This window comes from Pygoscelis adeliae, unplaced genomic scaffold (assembly GCF_000699105.1).
Source record: "Pygoscelis adeliae isolate BGI_AS28 unplaced genomic scaffold, ASM69910v1 Scaffold590, whole genome shotgun sequence".
NCBI lineage: Eukaryota > Metazoa > Chordata > Aves > Sphenisciformes > Spheniscidae > Pygoscelis > Pygoscelis adeliae.
Window position 1 is genome coordinate 81,787 of NW_008823962.1, and position 8,064 is coordinate 89,850.

The window sequence follows — 8,064 nt, forward strand, 5'->3', positions numbered from 1 at the left end:
TCCTTTTTTTTTATTTCTCTTTCTCTTTTTTTTTCCTTTCCCCATCAAGTCCAGTTCCCTGTACTGGCCTCATGCTTGGCTGCCTAAACGCTAGTCCTGACAAAAGGGAGAGGCTGAGATGTGAGGGCAGGATTGCTTTTTTCCACTGTCGGCATGTGCTTTTGTCATATCACGGTGACAGTAACTGCAGCCTGAGCGTGCAGCGCATGTCCAGCTGGGTGCCTCCTAAACAGTTGAAATAGCTGATAAGGTTAATGGCAAAAGGAGAGACGGGGGTCTGTACAATTTCCAACTTCTGCTTCTTAGGTCCTATTAAGTCATTTTAAGGGAACACCTGCGAGATTATCAGGAATGAAGGACAATAGGATTGAATCTGTGGGTAAGGCACAAGAGCTGTGCTCCGCTATCTTGAAAATATTGCTCTTTACTTCCATGTTGTAATTTTTCTAAACAAATAGGGCTGCTGCAGTGTGCCAATATACCAGGTATTGGACTTGTTAGATTATTCTCCTTTGCTACTGCATAATTCACAAGGGTTGTAGTGCCCCTTTTTGACATTTTTCCCCTGCTGCCATACAGTTGAATAAATGAAACTCTTAACAATACTTGGGTGATAAATTACAGGGAAGGGTGATATTGGGATGAAAGTCCTGCCGCTGCTTTCACTTATTAATGTCCAAAGCTGCTGATGTGCCTCTTTCTACCTGTTCAGAATGTTTTTATAGTATTAACACTTCCTGTAATAAAGGTTTTTGATCAATGGGAATGTGTGATTTTTCTAGCATCAGGATTTAGTAGTGGAAGTAATAGGTGGATTTCCAGGAATGGTGCAATGAAATTGAAGTGCTAAATTTCCAGGGAATTACTTTTAAAAAGGCAAGATAATGTTACAGTACATTGAGAATCTTTAAACTAGATCCTACTGAGTAACAAAAAAACCTTTAAGATTATTGTAATAGTCGCTGCTGCTATTGGGGATGAAAGAGTTGATTTAGCCTTCACTGCCACCTCGTGGTCCTTTAAGCTAAAGCATGTGATTGCTGCACAATCTCTGGGTTTATGTTAAAAACATATGTAACACTAAAACTTTGTTTCTGGATGCTGTTATTAGCAGTAGTTCATTATATCTTTTTGCTCACTCTTACTGCATAGTATGCTCCTGGCATTTCTGCTGAATACTGGCAGTCAGTGGAGTTGGTTTCACTAGAGTTTAGCTGGTTTCTGTTTATGTTTTCACAATAAACTGGAAACAGTACAGCGGATCGCTCAGATGGTGTAGAAACAACTGTTTTGAGGGTACAGTAATAACTTAGAACTAATTTTGGCGTCAGGTGAGCTAGTTAGGATAGGCATCCTTTCCATGTTTAATGATCAGTACGAGGTATTCAGAGGGAAAGTTGGTGGGTTACAATAAAGACACTTTTTAAGAGGGCTTTGATAATTGTTCTAGGTTGTATGCTAGTCATCTTTCACATTTCAAAGTGAGGGTTCTTTCATTTTGACATTTTTCAAATGCTGTATTTCATCACTTGAGGCTATTTGAAACTAGTGGCCTGAAGGGCTTTGGTGGGAGCTGTTGATGCTACTGCCCAGGAGTGCTGAGCTACAGCGTGCCAAAGTTTTCATAAATGTTGGCTTTATTCATCTTGCATTTTGTTTATTTTCTGTAATTCCAAGAACTGCATTCAGTGATGTATGATGTTGTAGAGTGCTCAAATGCTTCTGTCTCACTGTGCTTTGTGCTCTGCGCTGGTTTTCCAGATTAGAAAGGTTAAGATTCTTTTTCTTTTTTTCCCTTTTATGGGGGGTTAAGTCTGTCCAGTCCAGCCCTTCCAACTCCAGCTCCAGCTCCGACTCCAGCTCTGACTCTGATTTCGAGCCATCTCAGAACCACAGTCAAGGTGTGTTGCAAGAAATAAAATTTGTTAAAATCTTCCTTGCATAACCTTAAAAGGCTCATGAGAATTAGATCTGTTTTCCCAGCACCATATGTAAGGCTCATACGGTTTCTTGTATGCAACCATGTGTTGAAGCTGTGACGCTTCAGCAAGAAAAGGCAATAATGTCATAGTGTAATCATGAACAAGTATTTTTCTTGTTTTGGCAGTTAATTTATGAGTAGGGTATCTCTCTGGATTTGGTTCTTTCCCTGTTGACTTTGGTTTCTGCCTCGGTTTATAAATGTGTTTGCTGCTGCTTGATCTATAGTGTCACCACAATATTTCTCCTCCAATCTCATATATGTTTTATTAAAAATTATAAATGTGATATTCATCACTTTGCCAGTGCATAACATAGCTTCTTTTTCAGATTCCTCCACTGATAACCCAAAGAGATACACTGTGGCAACAGTAAATCTTCTAACCTTAGCAAATGCTGTGTTGCTACAAATACTGTCTCTTGAGTGACATTTAAAATAGTCCCCAAACGCATGAAAAATGCGTCCTTTTGTTTTCATTTCAGAAGAGAGTGGGAGGATTTGGGGGGAGGCTAGGGTGGCTTTACGGCAGTTGTAAAGTTTGTCAACTCTGCTTTAGTTTTGAGACTGGAATACGGTGTCTTTTAGCAATATCTTTGTGCAAAATGAAAATACCGGTGACATCTTATTGAGAAATCCTGATGTATCTTAATAATGACTAATCCAGTTTAGATCAGATAGCTCAGATGGAGTTCTGCTGCACGTGTCCTAGTGTTGAATTGCTGTCTCCCCTCTGATCCCAGGCCCGCTGCGCTCCATGGTGGAAGATCTTCAGTCAGAAGAGTCAGATGATGATGACAGCTCCTCCGGAGAAGAGGCAGCAGTCAAAGCAAACCCAGTCAGCCGGGATTCCAGGTGGTAACAAATCAGGAAGAAAGATGCTTGTTGTCTTTTTGCCCTCCATGTTTGGTATTTTTGTGTGCCCTCCATTTGGAGGGAGGAATCAAAGTGATGGGGCTATGCGTGAGAGGAAAGTGTGAGAGAAGGAGGGAAAGGGCAGATGTGTGGAGTACTTAGCACGGGGTGGGGACACAGAGTCAATGAAAACAGGGTGAGAACAGAATTGGATGAGGAGAGATCACCGGAGCTCAAAGAGAGGAAGCCACTGGGAAGTAGTGTGTGTTGAGCTTGCAGGTGTTAGTGACTGAGCCCCTTAAAATAGTCACCTAATTGTCATCTTCAGATCTCTGCTGAGCTGAATGGTGTGTGACACCTTTGATCTGCAGAGATTAGAGAAGAGTTGTGGAGGCTGTCAGCATGTGTGCTCTTCTTACTGCATATGACTGATACAAAACTGAGAAGTCTCAGTGTCTGCCAATAGTGCGTGCTGACAGTTGGTTACTTGACTCCTACGGGACTTGGTTAACAGCTGTTTCCTGCTTTAGTCAATGGAAATAGTTGAATTTCATCCTTCTCCCCTCAGGAAACGCTGTTGTAGCCAAAATCTGGAGTTTCAGGCTGAATATTTGAAACCAAATGCTTGGCCCATATAGCAGCTGCAAATTTCAAATGATGCTTGTGTTCACCAAAAACCAAAAAAAATCTGTCATTATCAACTAAACAGGAACAGAGAGACTTTGAAGGATATTTTATAGACCTTAGGGGATAGGTAATAAACAGTTTTTCAAACTCATCAGAAGTAGGATACCTGCTATAATACATCTGTAGGGCCACAAGAAGAATGAGAATAAACAGAAAATCTCAAAGGTCACAATAGAAACACTAAATGCTTTCTTTTTGCCTGTGTTCTCAGTGGAGGTGTTGGTAAGCCTCTCGTGCAGGTACTCAGTGATCTTGGAATGAATCCCCAAAATGAACAGTTGCCGTTTGTGAAAATCAGGCGGTACTTACACAGTTGTTCTAAGGGGACTCTTGTATGAAAGAGTCGCTGGCTGTAATGTGTAAACTAAAACTCCCCACTCTGCCTGTCCAGGGAATGGAAGATGGCAAAGGCAACATCAGCTGGGAAAAAAGGGGATTCTTGGAAATTAGACTGACCATTTCTCCCAGACAACTTAGTAGTCTGTAATAAAGAAGATAATTTCACTTAACTCTGTGTGGTTCAGTTGACAGCTAATTAAGTTTCGTATTACCTGGTGATGCTAATTCTCTGCTACTTGTTTTTCAGACTGAGCCTTAGTGACAGCGACAGTGATAACAGTGCAGATTCCTGCCTGCCAAGTCGAGAGCCACCTCCTGGTCAGAAACTGCCCCCAGCAAATAATAAGGTATTGCATCCTACATGCCCATACAATGCTACTTTCCACCACTCTTGGTTCCTGCATTGTGTTCAGTCCATGGTGTTAGTTTTCACTTGCACCAGATTTTCCCTATTTCACTGTCTTCATCAGACAGGTAATTTCTCTCTGTTCAGTGCTGTGTATCCAAACCATCAAACCACCATGTTGTCTGAACTAATTTGGGTCCCTAATGTTGATTTCTTTTACCCTCAGGCATCTGGAAGAAAAAGCCCAGAGTCTTGTAACAAGCCAGAGAAGATCCTGAAGAAGGGAACATATGACAAGGTATGTTTGAGGATTTACATATTATAGAACTGTTGAATGCTCACTAGTATTTCTATGTAGAAAACAATTTGTATCAGCGTAGCCTGTTCAGATTGTTCTGCCTTGGCAGGTTAAAAGCTTGAGTGTAATGAAAAACAGATGTTGAAAGGACAGACTTTGGAGAGTGACACTGCAGAAATTGTGTATATTAAATAGATGGACCCCCAGGTCGTTTCCATATGCAAAATGCTAAAATTGTTTTATTTTTTTGCCCTTTGTCCAAACCAGTGGTCTGGCTACTGCTGTAGTAGCAAGTGCCTCTTCATTAAAAGGCAGTTTTCATCTGTCTTTGATCTTACAAATTAAAGATTGTTTGATGCTCTGCTTTGCTGGTTTAGTTGAAACCTTTGTTCAATGAAGTTCCCTTCTTTTTTGCCTCCGAGGAAAGTCGAGCAGTGTACGTGCTCCTAAAGCATGGCTAGCTCACAAGCAAATAGCCAAACCCCAAGTTGTCCAGAAACTTCTCCCACTGTGATTTTTTTTGTTTAAAAAAAAAAAAATATCAATCAAATGGGAGCTTAATACTTTTCCTTAGTCTCATCACTGAGGTCCTTGCAGTAATCAAGAATCAGTCTGTAGCTCTCACTTGTGTGTTTTAACACTTTTTCAACAGGAAAAGGTTAATCACTTAATGTTAGGTCTAAGCGTGACCTAGAGATACTTGCATCTGAGTCTCCTGCTAGCTACAAAATCTTCAACCACTAGGTACTGTTAACCATAGCTGAGATGGCTTATCTGAGGCAAGGTTTGTAGGTAATAGTATCTTTTATTAGACTACTTATTATAGATAGAAGGGGACACCCTTGAGACCCATTGAAGAGTGCCTGAAATACCATCAGCTTTTCCAAACCTCAGTCAGAGGTTTTATAAAACATACTAGTAGCTCTCCCAGCAAGCATAGCATTCAGTATTGTTTAGGTGTTTTGGGAAAAATGCTTTTCTCTGCGTGAATGTGCTGGGGAGGGGTATATTTCACCTCTTTTGGTTTTGGTTTGTTTTTTTTTTTTCCTTGGTACAATTACTTAAATGAGTTTAGTTTTGCTGACACAGACATGAACAACTCTGGGGCAGCTTTACGGATTGAGAATCTATCCCCCGTGAGCAATAGTGTGCCAACAGAAACTTGCCTTGTTGGCTGCCTAAATTAAAAAAAAAAAACCCACCCCCCCAAAAACCAAACAAAAAAAACCTCCCATCATCCTTCTATAAGAACAATTAAAATGTTGAGCTTGTAAACAATCCTGCATTTCCCATTGTGGTGTATGTAAAAGTACCTGGGAATACAATGCACCTAAAGGATTTTTTCCTTTCCTAAACACAAATCATTGTTCAGCAGACTGCTGGGGTGTTGGTCACTGAGCATCGATACAGGCATTTTCAGGTAATGAGCAGTTTATTAGTACAACCTGCTGATGAAGAACTCGCACTGAAGTTCACCAAGGTGAACTTCACCTTGTTGAGGTCCTCTAAGCTCAAAGGTTCTGACCACTTAAAGCTGGTTACAGGTGTTTGTTTAATGGTGTCATTAAATAGTCTTGCTGATGGTCTTCAGACCATCCCTATTTGTGTGAAGTCTTTAGTCTCCCAGTACTTGATAAGGATGGAGGAGGCAGTAGGAAATTTCGGGAAAAATTGGGAATAGGAACATGTCTGACAGGGCCTCAAGTTTGTCTGATCCTCACTAGGAAGGTCACTCTGGCAGTCATACAAACATGCCACGTATGTCACTATTTCTGTTCCTGCCTCCTTTACAGGCCTACACTGATGAATTAGTGGAGCTTCACAGGCGACTAATGGCACTACGAGAGCGCAATGTGCTACAGCAGGTAGAGATCACTTGCCAGCTTTCTGGCAAGCTGTTGTACTCTGGTAATCTTTGTGTCCAAGGTTCTCAGCCGGACCCCTGTGATGCTTGACCTTTCACTTGCCTCTCCTTCATGAGAGGGTCTGGTTCACTTTGAAAGCAAAGATATGTAGGGGGGAAAAAAAAAAATCGATGTGCATGCAACGTTTTTGTTGGAAAAGATACAGAAATGTGGTTTGTGCATCTTTCCTCTGCCATCCTGGTAGCGGTCCCAAACCTGGGCACTCTCGGTCTAATTTAAGAGGAAAGAAATTTGCCCACGTCACTTTCCAGACTGAGCTAGTCAGGCATGCAGGAGGAGCTGGTTTGCTTTTTTGGGAGAGGATTCCCAAAAAATGGGAATGTTGCGAGACATTCTCATCTCTGAGGCTGTTCTGAAGGGATGAGAAAAGGACTGGATGGGTTGCTCTGTGTCTGCTGGCCTTTCTGCTGTACTTAATCTTTATGGGGTCTCTGTATACATCCTTGCTTGTCTCCTTTCTGTACAGATTGTAAACCTCATTGAGGAAACCGGGCATTTTAATGTTACCAACACAACCTTTGACTTTGACCTCTTCTCCTTGGATGAGACAACCGTCCGTAAGCTGCAGAGCTACTTGGAAGCAGTAGCAACATGACGCTTGGCCTTAGAAGCAGGCTGCTTTTGAAACCAGAAATCCCGTTTATTGGTACCAGGAAACGAACCCATGGAACTAGGCCTTCTTATTCTCTTGATTCACCCGAAGCACTGCCTTAGAGAACAGCCATGCTCTATGAATGCACAGCCAGCTGCACTTTCTTGTAGGCTTCAAACAAGCGCCCATATTGCTGAGTCTGTCCTCCCTAGCTTCATAAGTACGCTTGGGCACAGGTCCTGAGTAGAGCAAAAGACATGCTGCACTTAGCTGCACAGTGCGACCTTTTTGGTTTTACTTCAAGAAACTGTTTTAAGAGCACGCTTTCAGGCGTCTCTGAGATCTGAAGAAGTGTGGACGATGTTTTCTTCACCAAATCTAGGGACCAGCCTGCCTGCGGAGAGCTCTAGCGAGTCCCGTTTCCTCCAGCTCTGTGAAGAAGCGTTCATGCTGTGTAAGCGAGATTGGCTTTTACAAAGCTAGCCGAGAGACTGATGACAGAGGAGGCTTCCCAGGGGTCCTGCTGGTCTGCTGCAGAGGACAGTGGACAGATTCCAGTTTTGATCACTTGCAAGTTAGTTCTGCCGCGGTTCGGTACAGAGCACTGCTGTAATTTGGCTCCCGATTCCTACAGGGCATCGTTCCACGCGCAGGACCTTCAGCTTCCTGCAGAGACAGTTCGTGCTCTTTGAAGAGGCCTCTAGAATCTGCTGTCTCCCGCTGGGGTTTTGAGATGTCTTGTTTGTTGATCTGAGCTCCTAAACAAAGTCTCACTCCTTTCAGTCTGCTTTAACTGTAATAGGACTACAAAACTGTAAGCTGTATATTTTATATATATATTATATATATGTATGTACTGTATGTATAAGAAGGGCCTAGTTGGGTCTTATGATCTTAAGGGTGTGTTTTTCTGTTATGTTTTTTAATGGCTATGGCAGGGGAAGGGCGCTTAATAAGATTTGACTTGTTTGTTAAAATGCCTCTTGTGGACAATTTTTAGTGTATGAAAGCGGAACCGAAATCTTCAAAGCCTTGTGTGCTCTG

General features: G+C 42.1%; 1 protein-coding gene across 1 annotated transcript in view; it reads left to right on the forward strand.

Annotated features, from left to right (window-relative positions):
* MLLT1 (myeloid/lymphoid or mixed-lineage leukemia (trithorax homolog, Drosophila); translocated to, 1) overlaps positions 1 to 7,827 on the forward strand; it is a 27,779-nt gene extending 19,952 nt beyond the window's left edge. The window contains exons 7-12 of the mRNA XM_009323423.1: positions 1,814 to 1,901; positions 2,722 to 2,833; positions 4,107 to 4,206; positions 4,432 to 4,503; positions 6,297 to 6,368; positions 6,895 to 7,827. Of these exons, the coding sequence (XP_009321698.1) occupies positions 1,814 to 1,901; positions 2,722 to 2,833; positions 4,107 to 4,206; positions 4,432 to 4,503; positions 6,297 to 6,368; positions 6,895 to 7,023 (573 nt within the window). The 3' untranslated portion in view covers positions 7,024 to 7,827. The remainder of the gene's footprint in view (positions 1 to 1,813; positions 1,902 to 2,721; positions 2,834 to 4,106; positions 4,207 to 4,431; positions 4,504 to 6,296; positions 6,369 to 6,894) is intronic.
* Positions 7,828 to 8,064: the final 237 nt, after the last annotated feature.